Source organism: Bolinopsis microptera, chromosome 2 (assembly GCF_026151205.1).
Source record: "Bolinopsis microptera isolate Bmic1 chromosome 2, MBARI_Bmic_1.0, whole genome shotgun sequence".
Taxonomy (NCBI): domain Eukaryota; kingdom Metazoa; phylum Ctenophora; class Tentaculata; order Lobata; family Bolinopsidae; genus Bolinopsis; species Bolinopsis microptera.
In genome coordinates, this window is record NC_087073.1 from 22,700,987 (window position 1) to 22,718,234 (window position 17,248).

Genomic DNA, 17,248 nt, shown 5'->3' on the forward strand with positions numbered 1-17,248 from the left:
ATACCCTCAATACGTGCTGTGAAGGATAGTCTCAAGTTGGCACATACTCCTCAATACGTGCTGTGAAGGATAGTCTCAAGTTGGCACATACTCCTCAATACGTGCTGTGAAGGATAGTCTCAAGTTGGCACATACCCGTCAATACGTGCTGTGAAGGATAGTGTCAAGTTGGCACATACTCCTCAATACGTGCTGTGAAGGATAGTCTCAAGTTAGCAGATACTCCTCAATACGTGCTGTGAAGGATAGTCTCAAGTTGGCACATACTCCTCAATACGTGCTGTGAAGGATAGTCTCAAGTTGGCACATACTCCTCAATACGTGCTGTGAAGGATAGTCTCAAGTTGGCACATACTCCTCAATACGTGATGTGAAGGATAGTCTCAAGTTGGCACATACTCCTCAATACGTGCTGTGAAGGATAGTCTCAAGTTGGCACATACTCCTCAATACGTGCTGTGAAGGATAGTCTCAAGTTGGCACATACTCCTCAATACGTGCTGTGAAGGACAGTCTCAAGTTGGCACATACCCCTCAATACGTGCTGTGAAGGATAGTCTCAAGTTGGCACATACTCCTCAATACGTGCTGTGAAGGATAGTCTCAAGTTGGCACATACTCCTCAATACGTGCTGTGAAGGATAGTCTCAAGTTGGCACATACTCCTCAATACGTGCTGTGAAGGATAGTCTCAAGTTGGCACATACTCCTCAATACGTGCTGTGAAGGATAGTCTCAAGTTGGCACATACTCCTCAATACGTGATGTGAAGGATAGTCTCAAGTTGGCACATACTCCTCAATACGTGCTGTGAAGGATAGTCTCAAGTTGGCACATACTCCTCAATACGTGCTGTGAAGGATAGTCTCAAGTTGGCACATACTCCTCAATACGTGCTGTGAAGGATAGTCTCAAGTTGGCACATACTCCTCAATACGTGCTGTGAAGGATAGTCTCAAGTTGGCACATACCCTCAATACGTGCTGTGAAGGATAGTCTCAAGTTGGCACATACTCCTCAATACGTGCTGTGAAGGATAGTCTCAAGTTGGCACATACTCCTCAATACGTGCTGTGAAGGATAGTATCAAGTTGGCACATACTCCTCAATACGTGCTGTGAAGGATAGTATCAAGTTGGCACATACTCCTCAATACGTGCTGTGAAGGATAGTCTCAAGTTGGCACATACCCCTCAATACGTGCTGTGAAGGATAGTCTCAAGTTGGCACATACTCCTCAATACGTGCTGTGAAGGATAGTCTCAAGTTGGCACATACTCCTCAATACGTGCTGTGAAGGATAGTCTCAAGTTGGCACATACTCCTCAATACGTGCTGTGAAGGATAGTCTCAAGTTGGCACATACTCCTCAATACGTGCTGTGAAGGATAGTCTCAAGTTGGCACATACTCCTCAATACGTGCTGTGAAGGATAGTCTCAAGTTGGCACATACTCCTCAATACGTGCTGTGAAGGATAGTCTCAAGTTGGCACATACTCCTCAATACGTGCTGTGAAGGATAGTCTCAAGTTGGCACATACTCCTCAATACGTGCTGTGAAGGATAGTCTCAAGTAGGCACATACTCCTCAATACGTGCTGTGAAGGATAGTGTCAAGTTGGCACATACTCCTCAATACGTGCTGTGAAGGATAGTCTCAAGTTGGCACATACTCCTCAATACGTGCTGTGAAGGATAGTCTCAAGTTGGCACATACTCCTCAATACGTGCTGTGAAGGATAGTCTCAAGTTAGCAGATACTCCTCAATACGTGCTGTGAAGGATAGTCTCAAGTTGGCACATACTCCTCAATACGTGCTGTGAAGGATAGTCTCAAGTTGGCACATACTCCTCAATACGTGCTGTGAAGGATAGTCTCAAGTTGGCACATACCCCTCAATACGTGCTGTGAAGGATAGTCTCAAGTTGGCACATACCCCTCAATACGTGCTGTGAAGGATAGTCTCAAGTTGGCACATACCCCTCAATACGTGCTGTGAAGGATAGTCTCAAGTTGGCACATACTCCTCAATACGTGCTGTGAAGGATAGTCTCAAGTTGGCACATACTCCTCAATACGTGCTGTGAAGGATAGTGTCAAGTTGGCACATACTCCTCAATACGTGCTGTGAAGGATAGTCTCAAGTTAGCAGATACTCCTCAATACGTGCTGTGAAGGATAGTCTCAAGTTGGCACATACTCCTCAATACGTGCTGTGAAGGATAGTATCAAGTTGGCACATACTCCTCAATACGTGCTGTGAAGGATAGTCTCAAGTTGGCACATACTCCTCAATACGTGCTGTGAAGGATAGTCTCAAGTTGGCACATACTCCTCAATACGTGCTGTGAAGGATAGTCTCAAGTTGGCACATACTCCTCAATACGTGCTGTGAAGGATAGTCTCAAGTTGGCACATACTCCTCAATACGTGCTGTGAAGGATAGTCTCAAGTTGGCACATACTCCTCAATACGTGCTGTGAAGGATAGTGTCAAGTTGGCACATACTCCTCAATACGTGCTGTGAAGGATAGTCTCAAGTTAGCAGATACTCCTCAATACGTGCTGTGAAGGATAGTCTCAAGTTGGCACATACTCCTCAATACGTGCTGTGAAGGATAGTATCAAGTTGGCACATACTCCTCAATACGTGCTGTGAAGGATAGTCTCAAGTTGGCACATACTCCTCAATACGTGCTGTGAAGGATAGTCTCAAGTTGGCACATACTCCTCAATACGTGCTGTGAAGGATAGTCTCAAGTTGGCACATACCCCTCAATACGTGCTGTGAAGGATAGTCTCAAGTTGGCACATACCCCTCAATACGTGCTGTGAAGGATAGTCTCAAGTTGGCACATACTCCTCAATACGTGCTGTGAAGGATAGTCTCAAGTTGGCACATACTCCTCAATACGTGCTGTGAAGGATAGTCTCAAGTTGGCACATACTCCTCAATACGTGCTGTGAAGGATAGTCTCAAGTTGGCACATACTCCTCAATACGTGCTGTGAAGGATAGTCTCAAGTTGGCACATACTCCTCAATACGTGCTGTGAAGGATAGTCTCAAGTTGGCACATACTCCTCAATACGTGCTGTGAAGGATAGTCTCAAGTTGGCACATACTCCTCAATACGTGCTGTGAAGGATAGTCTCAAGTTGGCACATACTCCTCAATACGTGCTGTGAAGGATAGTCTCAAGTTGGCACATATTTCTCAATACGTGCTGTGAAGGATAGTCTCAAGTTGGCACATACTCCTCAATACGTGCTGTGAAGGATAGTCTCAAGTTGGCACATACTCGTCAATACGTGCTGTGAAGGATAGTCTCAAGTTGGCACATACTCTTCAATACGTGCTGTGAAGGATAGTCTCAAGTTGGCACATACTCCTCAATACGTGCTGTGAAGGATAGTCTCAAGTTGGCACATACTCCTCAATACGTGCTGTGAAGGATAGTCTCAAGTTGGCACATACTCCTCAATACGTGCTGTGAAGGATAGTATCAAGTTGGCACATACTCCTCAATACGTGCTGTGAAGGATAGTCTCAAGTTAGCAGATACTCCTCAATACGTGCTGTGAAGGATAGTCTCAAGTTGGCACATACTCCTCAATACGTGCTGTGAAGGATAGTCTCAAGTTGGCACATACTCCTCAATACGTGCTGTGAAGGATAGTCTCAAGTTGGCACATACTCTTCAATACGTGCTGTGAAGGATAGTCTCAAGTTGGCACATACCCTTCAATACGTGCTGTGAAGGATAGTCTCAAGTTGGCACATACTCCTCAATACGTGCTGTGAAGGATAGTCTCAAGTTGGCACATATTTCTCAATACGTGCTGTGAAGGATAGTCTCAAGTTGGCACATACTCCTCAATACGTGCTGTGAAGGATAGTCTCAAGTTGGCACATACTCCTCAATACGTGCTGTGAAGGATAGTCTCAAGTTGGCACATACTCCTCAATACGTGCTGTGAAGGATAGTCTCAAGTTGGCACACACTCCTCAATACGTGCTGTGAAGAATAGTCTCAAGTTGGCACATACTCCTCAATAGTAAATAAGTCAATATGTAAATTTGTATTTTTTTTAAATAACCAATAATCAGAAATGTTTAAAACCGTCACAGTCTCCTTAAACAGTCGTGTTTTGATTTTATTTGCATATTTGCATATTTGCGGTGTTCGTGACATACCAAACATGTTACTACACCCTGCTAAACATGTTTCCTGTGTTTTGAATTAAGACGGAAATATTTGACCATACTGTCGAAAATAGTTGCATAAAATTAAGATGCTTGGATGCATGTGATCTTATTATTATTCTGTACTTGTCAAATGTAGATTATTTTCAATGTTTAAGCCATTGCTTATATCTGATTTTAGATATCTGTTTTTAGATATTTGATTTTAGATATCTGATTTTAGATATTTGATTTTAGATATCTGATTTTAGATATTTGATTTTAGATATCTGATTTTAGATATCTAATTTTAGATATCTGAATTTAGATATAATTTGATTTTAGACATCTGATTTTAGATATCTGATTTTAAATATTTGATTTTAGATATCTAAAATATCGTGTTTTGATATTTCTTTCATTACTTATCCGCAAATAATGATATTCAATTTTTTTAATTAAAAAAAAAGAAGATTGTATCTACTATCAATTAGCCATTTTGATTTGATAATAATAAAGGTGCGCTAATAAACTACAGGCAGGTAACCATGGAAACAAGGAAAGGTCCCGCGCCGGAGCCGACTCCTTACAACATGAGGGCTGCAATTAGGAAGAACACTCAGATTAGGAGACAGTTGTCCAAGGTTAGAGTATCTTTGTCCACGGAGGAGAAGGAGGCCCACCAAGCCATTACTAGGGGAAATTTCAGACTTGTCGCCAAATTGAATCAGCTCAAGATAAAAGCTAAAGAAACTGTCGAATCTAAGCACGATGAAACAGAGAGCCATGATCAAATTGAAGAGTTAACAAAAGGCAGAAAGTTTGTTTCACAGGTTTCTATGGAGAAATTGGACAATAGATCTAAAACTCATCGTAACAAACTATACCGACAACCCACCATGTCCTCATTAGTTACCCCTTTGGAAAAAGTTGTCACTTCAGGGGAACTAGATAGAGCTGAAGAGCAGCCGACCCCTGAACTCACCAAGTACCAGATCCCCAGTTGGCAGAGGGCGGAGAAGATAGCTAAACAGAACCAAGAGGCTATGATGAAACAAAAGATCTACGGCAAAAAACGACGATAAGTGACACGCCTAATATAACGCCTTATATAACTGAAACAAAAGTGGAAACAAAATAACAGTCCTCAAAGGATCCTGACAGAAATGTTTTATGATGTTGCCATTGGCATGAGCTGAATGAAAGCACGCAGTCAACATGATGTAACCAACATGTAACGAACATGTAACCAACATGTAAACATCATGAGACGAACTGCGGGTTCCTTATTTCGAGCGTGTTTAGACTGGGAATCAAGTAATAGTCATTACCTAATGAACTAGAAAAAGAACTAAAGAATTGAAGCTGGGCTCTGAGAGGCGTGTGACTCCGCATAATTAAGTTAGAGCATGTCAATTATTGTAACCATGGCAACAGTAGGACCAGCTGATTTGGAGGGATACTTAGCACTCAACGATAAACGCTAATCTTCATTTAACGACCTCTTACTCTTATTCATAGTCGGAGAAATACAATTTATTCTTACGTTTTCCTTTAACATATATATTCCTATAACATGTTTAATATAGGAATAATTTATTGCTTTTTTCCTCGTTGTCAGCCATCTTATGTCCGTTAATCTGTTAATTTAATAATGTACTAGTTCCTGTGAGCAGGTCAGGGCTCGTACGAGTATCTGTTATCAGGGCTCATTTATTTTTAACACCCTATTAAAACTTAAACCTAACACGGCATCACGGGGTTACAAAGGTATATTATAAAGGAGCACGCATATTTGGGATTTTTTGGTTTTAGCACTGATCCTCAGTAGATGCTAAAATTTAGGTTAAATCGGTCTGGTAAATTGTTGGAGAGCGATTTAGACATTTGCTAAGTACTAAAGATATGTTATGTGTTACATTTATTTATCTGACGAGTTGTGCAAATATGGATATCCCAAATCTAAATATCATTTTATTAAGAAAAAAATTATTGGACATTAAATTTAAAGAGACTTGATTTTGGTCATGCTGAGAATTAAGCAAAAAATTGTAAAATACATCGATTAACAATTACTAATGAGTTGCTCAAGTATTAATTTTAAATTTACAATAATTATATTATAGCTAAAATTGTTACCTTAATCGTATGATGTTGATTGTTCATGCTATTTGCTATGTGTAAAGTTATGTGCAAAGTGTCGACTAAATGTGTTCAAAACTTAATTGTCGAGAAATTGTGACTTAATAAACATTAATGTTCCACTTTAATCAAAACGTACGATTGAAGACCGATAATTATGCCTTGATAAAATATTTATAAATTAGATAAAAAATGTAGGTTCAGATCTGAAAAATAAAAACATTATTGCTTCTACACATCAACAGTCCTGGCAGATTTGGCAGCCTATTACAATCAACAGCCCTGGCAGACTTGGTAGCCTATTACAATCAACAACCCTGGCAGACTTGGTAGCCTTTTACAATCAACAACCCTGGCAGACTTGGTAGCCTATTACAATCAACAACCCTGGCAGACTTGGTAGCCTATTACAATCAACAGTCCTGGCAGACTTGGTAGCCTATTACAATCAACAGTCCTGGCAGACTTGGTAGCCTATTACAATCAACAGTCCTGGCAGACTTGGTAGCCTATTACAAATACAATCAACAGCCCTGGCAGACTTGGTAGCCTATTACACATCAACAACCCTGGCAGACTTGGTAGCCTATTACAATCAACAGTCCTGGCAGACTTGGAAGCCTATTACAATCAACAGCCCTGGCAGACTTGGTAGCCTATTACAATCAACAGTCCTGGCAGACTTGGTAGCCTATTACAATCAACAGTCCTGGCAGACTTGGTAGCCTATTACAATCAACAGTCCTGGCAGACTTGGTAGCCTATTATAACCCTGGCAGACTTGGTAGCCTATTACACATCAACAACCCTGGCAGACTTGGTAGCCTATTACAATCAACAGTCCTGGCAGACTTGGTAGCCTATAACAATCAACAACCCTGGAAGACTTGGTAGCCTATTAAACATCAACAGTCCTGGCAGACTTGGTAGCCTATTACAATCAACAGTCCTGGCAGACTTGGTAGCCTATTACAACCCTGGCAGACTTGGTAGCCTATTACACATCAACAACCCTGGCAGACTTGGTAGCCTATTACACATCAACAACCCTGGCAGACTTGGTAGCCTATTACACATCAACAACCCTGGCAGACTTGGTAGCCCATTACAATCAACAGTCCTGGCAGACTTGGTAGCCTATTACAATCAACAGTCCTGGCAGACTTGGTAGCCTATAACAATCAACAACCTTGGAAGACTTGGTAGCCTATTACACATCAACAACCCTGGCAGATTTGGTAGCCTATTACACATCAACAACCCTGGCAGACTTGGTAGCCTATTACAATCAACAACCCTGGCAGATTTGGTAGCCTATTACAATCAACAGCCCTGGCAGACTTGGTAGCCTATTACACATCAACAACCCTGGCAGACTTGGTAGCCTATTACACATCAACAACCCTGGCAGACTTGGTAGCCCATTACAATCAACAGTCCTGGCAGACTTGGTAGCCTATTACAATCAACAGTCCTGGCAGACTTGGTAGCCTATAACAATCAACAACCTTGGAAGACTTGGTAGCCTATTACACATCAACAACCCTGGCAGACTTGGTAGCCTATTACACATCAACAACCCTGGCAGACTTGGTAGCCTATTACAATCAACAACCCTGGCAGATTTGGTAGCCTATTACAATCAACAGCCCTGGCAGACTTGGTAGCCTATTACACATCAACAACCCTGGCAGACTTGGTAGCCTATTACAATCAACAACCCTGGCAGATTTGGTAGCCTATTACAATCAACAGCCCTGGCAGACTTGGTAGCCTATTACAATCAACAGTCCTGGCAGACTTGGTAGCCTATTACAACCCTGGCATACTTGGTAGCCTATTACACATCAACAACCCTGGCAGACTTGGTAGCCTATTACAATCAACAGTCCTGGCAGACTTGGTAGCATATAACAATCAACAACCTTGGAAGCTGAAGACTTGGTAGCCTATTACACATCAACAACCCTGGCAGACTTGGTAGCCTATTACAATCAACAACCCTGGCAGATTTGGTAGCCTATTACAATCAACAGCCCTGGCAGACTTGGTAGCCTATTACACATCAACAACCCTGGCAGACTTGGTAGCCTATTACACATCAACAACCCTGGCAGACTTGGTAGCCTATTACAATCAACAGTCCTGGCAGACTTGGTAGCCTATAACAATCAACAACCTTGGAAGACTTGGTAGCCTATTACACATCAACAACCCTGGCAGACTTGGTAGCCTATTACACATCAACAACCCTGGCAGACTTGGTAGCCTATTACAATCAACAACCCTGGCAGATTTGGTAGCCTATTACAATCAACAGCCCTGGCAGACTTGGTAGCCTATTACACATCAACAACCCTGGCAGACTTGGTAGCCTATTACACATCAACAACCCTGGCAGACTTGGTAGCCTATTACAATCAACAACCCTGGCAGACTTGGTAGCCTATTACACATCAACAACCCTGGCAGACTTGGTAGCCTATTACAATCAACAACCCTGGCAGACTTAGTAGCCTATTACAATCAACAACCCTGGCAGACTTGGTAGCCTATTACAATCAACAGCCCTGGCAGACTTGGTAGCCTATTACACATCAACAACCCTGGCAGACTTGGTAGCCTATTACAATCAACAGTCCTGGCAGACTTGGTAGCCTATAACAATCAACAACCTTGGAAGCTGAAGACTTGGTAGCCTATTACACATCAACAACCCTGGCAGACTTGGTAGCCTATTACAATCAACAACCCTGGCAGACTTGGTAGCCTATTACAATCAACAACCCTGGCAGATTTGGTAGCCTATTACAATCAACAGCCCTGGCAGACTTGGTAGCCTATTACACATCAACAACCCTGGCAGACTTGGTAGCCTATTACACATCAACAACCCTGGCAGACTTGGTAGCTTATTACACATCAACAGTCCTGGCAGACTTGGTAGCCTATTACAATCAACAACCCTGGCAGACTTGGTAGCCTATTACAATCAACAGCCCTGGCAGACTTGGTAGCCTATTACACATCAACAACCCTGGCAGACTTGGTAGCCTATTACAATCAACAACCCTGGCAGACTTGGTAGCCTATTACAATCAACAACCCTGGCAGACTTGGTAGCCTTTTACACATCAACAACCCTGGCAGACTTAGTAGCATATTACAATCGACAGCCTTGGCAGACTTGGTAGCCTATTACACATCAACAGTCCTGGCAGACTTGGTAGCCTATTACAATCAACAACCCTGGCAGACTTGGTAGCCTATTACACATCAACAACCCTGGCAGACTTGGTAGCCTATTACAATCAACAACCCTGGCAGACTTAGTAGCCTATTACAATCAACAACCCTGGCAGACTTGGTAGCCTATTACAATCAACAGCCCTGGCAGACTTGGTAGCCTATTACACATCAACAACCCTGGCAGACTTGGTAGCCTATTACAATCAACAGTCCTGGCAGACTTGGTAGCCTATAACAATCAACAACCTTGGAAGCTGAAGACTTGGTAGCCTATTACACATCAACAACCCTGGCAGACTTGGTAGCCTATTACAATCAACAACCCTGGCAGACTTGGTAGCCTATTACAATCAACAACCCTGGCAGATTTGGTAGCCTATTACAATCAACAGCCCTGGCAGACTTGGTAGCCTATTACACATCAACAACCCTGGCAGACTTGGTAGCCTATTACACATCAACAACCCTGGCAGACTTGGTAGCTTATTACACATCAACAGTCCTGGCAGACTTGGTAGCCTATTACAATCAACAACCCTGGCAGACTTGGTAGCCTATTACAATCAACAGCCCTGGCAGACTTGGTAGCCTATTACACATCAACAACCCTGGCAGACTTGGTAGCCTATTACAATCAACAACCCTGGCAGACTTGGTAGCCTATTACAATCAACAACCCTGGCAGACTTGGTAGCCTTTTACACATCAACAACCCTGGCAGACTTAGTAGCATATTACAATCGACAGCCTTGGCAGACTTGGTAGCCTATTACACATCAACAGTCCTGGCAGACTTGGTAGCCTATTACAATCAACAGCCCTGGCAGACTTGGTAGCCTATTACACATCAACAGCCCTTGCAGACTTGGCAGCCCAGGCTGGTCCTGCATCATTCACTACGTCCTTCATGTACGCTTCAGTATCAAAGAAGGGTCTGTCAAGATACATCTGCCACTTTGAGCTGAGCCGCTCAGTTTCCCCCTTGTTGTTCCTCCTCTCCATTCTCTTACAGTACCGCCTGTAGTACACGTCGAACTTCTGTGATATGATAGGCAGGGGGATGGCAATGAGTGGGACTCCGCTACAAGCGCAGCACGCTCCTATCACCTTACCTGTCGGGGAGGTGCTGTTAGCTTTATAATATATAATTATATATATAACACTCTTATAACAACTAAACAATGAACATTTAGATGGTGCAAAATTCAACTCTGGGAAGTAGCTTGCTTTTCGATCACTTTTTCGTGACACAGCGTGATAAATATATTTTCAATAATTTAGATTGTTCTAACCTACAGTTGAGGTGGGCACCATGTCACCGTACCCCACCGTTGTTATGGTAACAAGACTCCACCACATACAGCTAAACACACTATCAAACTTACCTACAGTTGAGGTGGGCACCATGTCACCGTACCCCACGGTTGTTATGGTAACAAGACTCCACCACATACAGCTAAACACACTATCAAACTTACCTACAGTTGAGGTGGGCACCATGTCACCGTACCCCACGGTTGTTATGGTAACAAGACTCCACCACATACAGCTAAACACACTATCAAACTTACCTACAGTTGAGGTGGGCACCATGTCACCGTACCCCACGGTTGTTATGGTAACAAGACTCCACCACATACAGCTAAACACACTATCAAACTTACCTACAGTTGAGGTGGGCACCATGTCACCGTACCCCACCGTTGTTATGGTAACAAGACTCCACCACATACAGCTAAACACACTATCAAACTTACCTACAGTTGAGGTGGGCACCATGTCACCGTACCCCACGGTTGTTATGGTAACAAGACTCCACCACATACAGCTAAACACACTATCAAACTTGGCGGACATGTCTGCATCCTCTGTCATGTTCAGAGCAACAGAGCAGTTCTCATCCAGCTGTAGGAATATGTTGTAGGAGCTGGAAGTGTTGGTCATAATGTTCCTCATGAACCTCACTGAAGTGCTGTTTGGACTGAGGTCCAGTAACCTTATGTTGGGGAATATGGTGCAGTTATCCAGCACTAGAGAATAGGTCCCTGTGGTATTGACAAGGTGTCTGATGGTGGAGTCTGCGATGGTGTTTATGAGCTGAGTGTAAATTATCTTGTCTGATGAAGAGTTTGGAACACCATGGTGGTCTAAGCGGAAATCAAACTCCACCCAGAACATGATGGTGGCATAAGTCACTACGCAGAAGAAGATGAATATGAAGATGACGAGGAGATCCGAGAAGCTGTTCTTGACGGCCATGCCAAGAGAGAAAAATAGCGCGTTATACCTGGCCAAGTTAAACACATGTACCATTCTGAATAGTTTGATCATCCTGAGACAGGCCATGACCCGGTAGATGTTGTAGATCCTGTGCTGGTCGTACTCCCCTCCTGACTGCTCTTCAAGGTACGCTTCTAGCTCAAACAGTATCAGGGTCACGAAGTAGGACAGAACCACAAATGCGTCCATTATTGCCATGAACGACTTTGCAAACTTCTTCCTGTCCTCTGACCAATAAAACCTCATGATGAGAAAGGTGGTGATCCACAAAGTGCAGAGCGTCTCTACTGACATTATTATTTTTAAAGGAGTGTCTAGGTTCTTCCACGAGCCTGATAACTGTTGGAGTCTCTCCTGTGGGTTTTGGTCCCTAGCATTGGGCTGTATGATCTGCTCGCACACTACCGCCATCACGAACAGTATTGTCACGGCCAGGTCTATTATCTGTATCCGCAACAGTTTCTGATAGTGCATGTACTCTGTGGGCTTCTGACTGAGTATTCGTTTTAGCCCCTTCACTTTGGGGTTGGTGGACTGCATCACCCCGTTCTTGGTTCTGTGGTTTCTGATCTTGAAGAAGACCACTTCTCTGTTGAAAATCTCTTCGCTGACATTAGGGGGTTTCCTGAGCACTCCCCCTGATTGAAAGTAGTAGAGAATTGAATCGAAAGACTGTCTGTCTCTGTAGAAGCAGTACATATTACGCTCCTTGTTGTAGTAAGTTTCCTTCTCATTAGAGCCCAGCAGTGTACCAGGGAACTGATTCAGGGTGCTGTGCCGGGTTTTGAAGATGTGTCCCGATATGTTTAGGTAGCAGAATACTGGGTCCTCGCAGATCTCGTCCATTCCTGCACATTATATATATACATTACATGTTAAAATAAGAGAATTATATACGCTAATTTAACTGCGTATAATTATATACGCTAATTTAACTGCGTATAATTATATACGCTAATTTAACTGCGTATAATTATATACGCTAATTTAATTGCGTATAATTATATACGCTAATTTAACTGCGTATAATTATATACGCTAATTTAACTGCATATAATTATATACGCTAATCTAACTGCGTATAATGCGATTACACTATTAATTATTGTATCAATTTGCACGAGGAGCAGCCGAGTGCAAATTGATACAATAATTGCACGAGGCGAAGCCGAGTTCGATTATTGCAGTTATTTCACGAGGCGCAGCCGAGTGTAATAACTGGTGTAATCGCATTATACGAACAGTTAGATTTGCATATAACTCCACGTTTCTGATGTTATAATCAGTGCAATTAGTTTATAATCGCACCGACTAAAACAGTGTAATTGCACTGTTTTGAGAGCACTGAGCAACTGATATTTTGATTTCTGGAGTGTACTCACCGTGTTACTGATAAGGAGACAAGTCCCCAACACCGTGATAAATCTGCCCTTGCATCATACTGTGCCATGTAATATCACATGATCTGATATCATGCCAAATTAGGCTCTAAACTATAAAGTGTAATAAAAATGGAACTGTTTGAGAAAATTTTCTATTTTATTATAAGTATATTTGAAAATTAATCCGATCATTGCACTGTTGAACATAAACTACCCCAGGTTACTGATTTAAATCAATATTTAAATCAGTACCTCATAATAGTAGAGCAGCTGTTGAGAGGGCTCTAAAAAAGCAGTGCAATTAGTTTTGTTATCGCACTCCCTGGGAAAAAAGCCGGTATGATTATGAAAATAATACGTGGCCGTCAAATAGGTCAAAAGTGGAGTTTGTAATACATGTATACTCTGACATCAGACGTGGAGTTTGTAATACATGTATACTCTGACATCAGACGTGGAGTTTGTAATACATGTATACTCTGACATCAGACGTGGAGTTTGTAATACATGTATACTCTGACATCAGACGTGGAGTTTGTAATACATGTATACTCTGACATCAGACGTGGAGTTTGTAATACATGTATACTCTGACATCAAAAGTGGAGTTTGTAATACATGTATACTCTGACATCAGACGTGGAGTTTGTAATACATGTATACTCTGACATCAGACGTGGAGTTTGTAATACATGTATACTCTGACATCAGACGTGGAGTTTGTAATACATGTATACTCTGACATCAGACGTGGAGTTTGTAATACATGTATACTCTGACATCAGACGTGGAGTTTGTAATACATGTATACTCTGACATCAGACGTGGAGTTTGTAATACATGTATACTCTGACATCAGACGTGGAGTTTGTAATACATGTATACTCTGACATCAGACGTGGAGTTTGTAATACATGTATACTCTGACATCAGACGTGGAGTTTGTAATACATGTATACTCTGACATCAGACGTGGAGTTTGTAATACATGTATACTCTGACATCAGACGTGGAGTTTGTAATACATGTATACTCTGACATCAGACGTGGAGTTTGTAATACATGTATACTCTGACATCAGACGTGGAGTTTGTAATACATGTATACTCTGACATCAGACGTGGAGTTTGTAATACATGTATACTCTGACATCAGACGTGGAGTTTGTAATACATGTATACTCTGACATCAGACGTGGAGTTTGTAATACATGTATACTCTGACATCAGACGTGGAGTTTGTAATACATGTATACTCTGACATCAAAAGTGGAGTTTGTAATACATGTATACTCTGACATCAGACGTGGAGTTTGTAATACATGTATACTCTGACATCAGACGTGGAGTTTGTAATACATGTATACTCTGACATCAGACGTGGAGTTTGTAATACATGTATACTCTGACATCAGAGTGGAGTTTGTAATACATGTATATTGTATACTCTGACATCAGACGCTTCAAACATGAAATTAATTTTAAGAACTTGCACCACATTAAACTGCCAGTTAACGATGTAAGGCGTAGTGTGGGCAGACCCTAAAGAACCTGAAATTACATTTCTCAGACAAACTAAACTTTTACCGCATCATATAGATAGCGCTAGCAGGTGCTGATAAGACATGGGCTCAGTTATTCTTTTTTGTTTTAACCTCAAGTAGCTTATAAAACAGTGCGTGTGATCATCTGTCGTATCAAATCAAATTATTTGTCACTATATGTTAATAAATCATGATATACAAGTTTTAATTTTTAAAGTTTCTGTTTTTGTTTTTAATGAATAGACGTAATCAACATTTTCAATTTTCATATTCACGCATATTGAATAAAAGTATATTGTTATGTATTATATTATTTTGTAAACATTGGCCGGGTATAAAAAAACCGGTCCCCAAACAAACAACCGCCAACAGGACAAAACAAAATGGAAATCATGGCCAGTCAAATCAGAAAATCTCTTGAGAAAAGTCCAAAAGGAAGGCCGCACTACAAGGAATTCCAAAAAGAAACAGTTTGACCAACAGCATAGAACAGAACGTGATGTCAAGTGAGCTATCCTGAACCATAGCGTTGTTGAGTGAGTGTTTCGGAGGGATGGCTCCACACGGTCACTGTTAAATCAACAAACGGGAGGCCCCCCCTTTGTCGTGCAGCCCAACAGACCCCCTCTCTAAAGTGACGTAAAGAGCAAGTATGTGTTACATTTCACCATTATTATAGAAAACAAGCACGGAGAAGCCAAGATCAGCTGATTCCTTATTTGGGTGAGAAGTAGCTGGATTACTATGTAGCTTTTATAATTGAATAAACTTGCATTTGATCTTAATGTTCAAGAATAGAATGAGTAATATATAAATACTAAATCATAATAAGACTACCTGATCACTGCCTCAATCATAGTAACTACCTGATCACTTACTAAATCTTTCATGGGCCATTACAACAATAAGCATTACTTCAAACAAAATCTCCGACCTATATAATTGTTATAGACCATGCAGGGTATAACGATTATATAGGTCGGAGATTGCTCATTATCAGCTAGTGAACTGCTGAGCTAGGGAACTGCTGAGCTAGTGAACTGCTGAGCTAGTGAACTGCTGAGCTAGTGAACTGCTGAGCTAGTGAACTGCTGAGCTAGTGAACTGCTGAGCTAGTGAACTGCTGAGCTAGGGAACTGCTGAGCTAGTGAACTGCTGAGCTAGGGAACTGCTGAGCTAGGGAACTGCTGAGCTAGTGAACTGCTGAGCTAGGGAACTGCTGAGCAAGTGAACTGCTGAGCTAGTGAACTGCTGAGCTAGTGAACTGCTGAGCTAGTGAACTGCTGAGCTAGGGAACTGCTGAGCTAGTGAACTGCTGAGCTAAGGAACTGCTGAGCTAGTGAACTGCTGAGCTAGGGAACTGCTGAGCTAGTGAACTGCTGAGCTAGTGAACTGCTGAGCTAGTGAACTGCTGAGCTAGGGAACTGCTGAGCTAGGGAACTGCTGAGCTAGTAAACTGCTGAGCTAGTGAACTGCTGAGCTAGTGAACTGCTGAGCTAGTGAACTGCTGAGCTAGTGAACTGCTGAGCTAGTGAACTGCTGAGCTAGTGAACTGCTGAGCTAGGGAACTGCTGAGCTAGTGAACTGCTGAGCTAGTGAACTGCTGAGCTAGGGAACTGCTGAGCTAGCGAACTGCTGAGCTAGGGAACTGCTGAGCTAGGGAACTGCTGAGCTAGTGAACTGCTGAGCTAGGGAACTGCTGAGCTAGTGAACTGCTGAGCTAATGAACTGCTGAGCTAGGGAACTGCTGAGCTAGCGAACTGCTGAGCTAGGGAACTGCTGAGCTAGGGAACTGCTGAGCTAGGGAACTGCTGAGCTAGGGAACTGCTGAGCTAGGGAACTGCTGAGCTAGGGAACTGCTGAGCTAGTAAACTGCTGAGCTAGTGAACTGCTGAGCTAGTGAACTGCTGAGCTAGTGAACTACTGAGCTTGTGAACTACTGAGCTTGTGAACTGCTGAGCTAGTGAACTGCTGAGCTAGTGAACTACTGAGCTTGTGAACTACTGAGCTTGTGAACTGCTGAGCTAGTGAACTGCTGAGCTAGTGAACTACTGAGCTAGTGAACTACTGAGCTAGGGAACTGCTGAGCTAGTGAACTGCTGAGCTAGGGAACTGCTGAGCTAATGAACTGCTGAGCTAGTGAACTGCTGAGCTAGGGAACTGCTGAGCTAGGGAACTGCTGAGCTAGTGAACTGCTGAGCTAGTGAACTGCTGAGCTAGTGAACTGCTGAGCTAGGGAACTGCTGAGCTAGGGAACTGCTGAGCTAGTGAACTGCTGAGCTAGTGAACTGCTGAGCTAGTGAACTGCTGAGCTAGTGAACTGCTGAGCTAGGGAACTGCTGAGCTAGTGAACTGCTGAGCTAGTGAACTGCTGAGCTAGGGAACTGCTGAGCTAGTGAACTGCTGAGCTAGTGAACTGCTGAGCTAGGGAACTGCTGAGCTAGTGAACTGCTGAGCTAGTGAACT

At 42.6% G+C, this 17,248-nt stretch overlaps 1 protein-coding gene across 1 annotated transcript; it reads right to left on the reverse strand.

Annotated features, from left to right (window-relative positions):
* Positions 1–8,602: 8,602 nt before the first annotated feature.
* LOC134811497 (potassium voltage-gated channel subfamily A member 1-like) lies at positions 8,603–13,352 on the reverse strand. Its single transcript, XM_063818342.1, has 3 exons — positions 13,240–13,352; positions 11,335–12,705; positions 8,603–10,689 (listed from the first exon to the last, which is right to left on the reverse strand). Exons 2-3 carry the CDS (start codon positions 12,701–12,703, stop codon positions 10,418–10,420), a joined length of 1,641 nt encoding a protein of 546 aa, XP_063674412.1. The 5' UTR covers positions 12,704–12,705; positions 13,240–13,352; the 3' UTR covers positions 8,603–10,417.
* Between the last annotated feature and the right edge of the window lie 3,896 nt (positions 13,353–17,248).

What these genes read in the sequence shown, in the direction of transcription:
- LOC134811497 (XM_063818342.1), bottom strand. Translation starts at nt 12,703, where the DNA reads ATGGACGAGATCTGCGAGGACCCAGTATTCTGCTACCTAAACATATCG. An exon ending in GGTGCCCACCTCAACTGTAG is followed by an intron (nt 10,690 to 11,334) that starts GTAAGTTTGATA and finishes CCTCCCCGACAG; the next exon opens with GTAAGGTGATAGGAGCGTGC.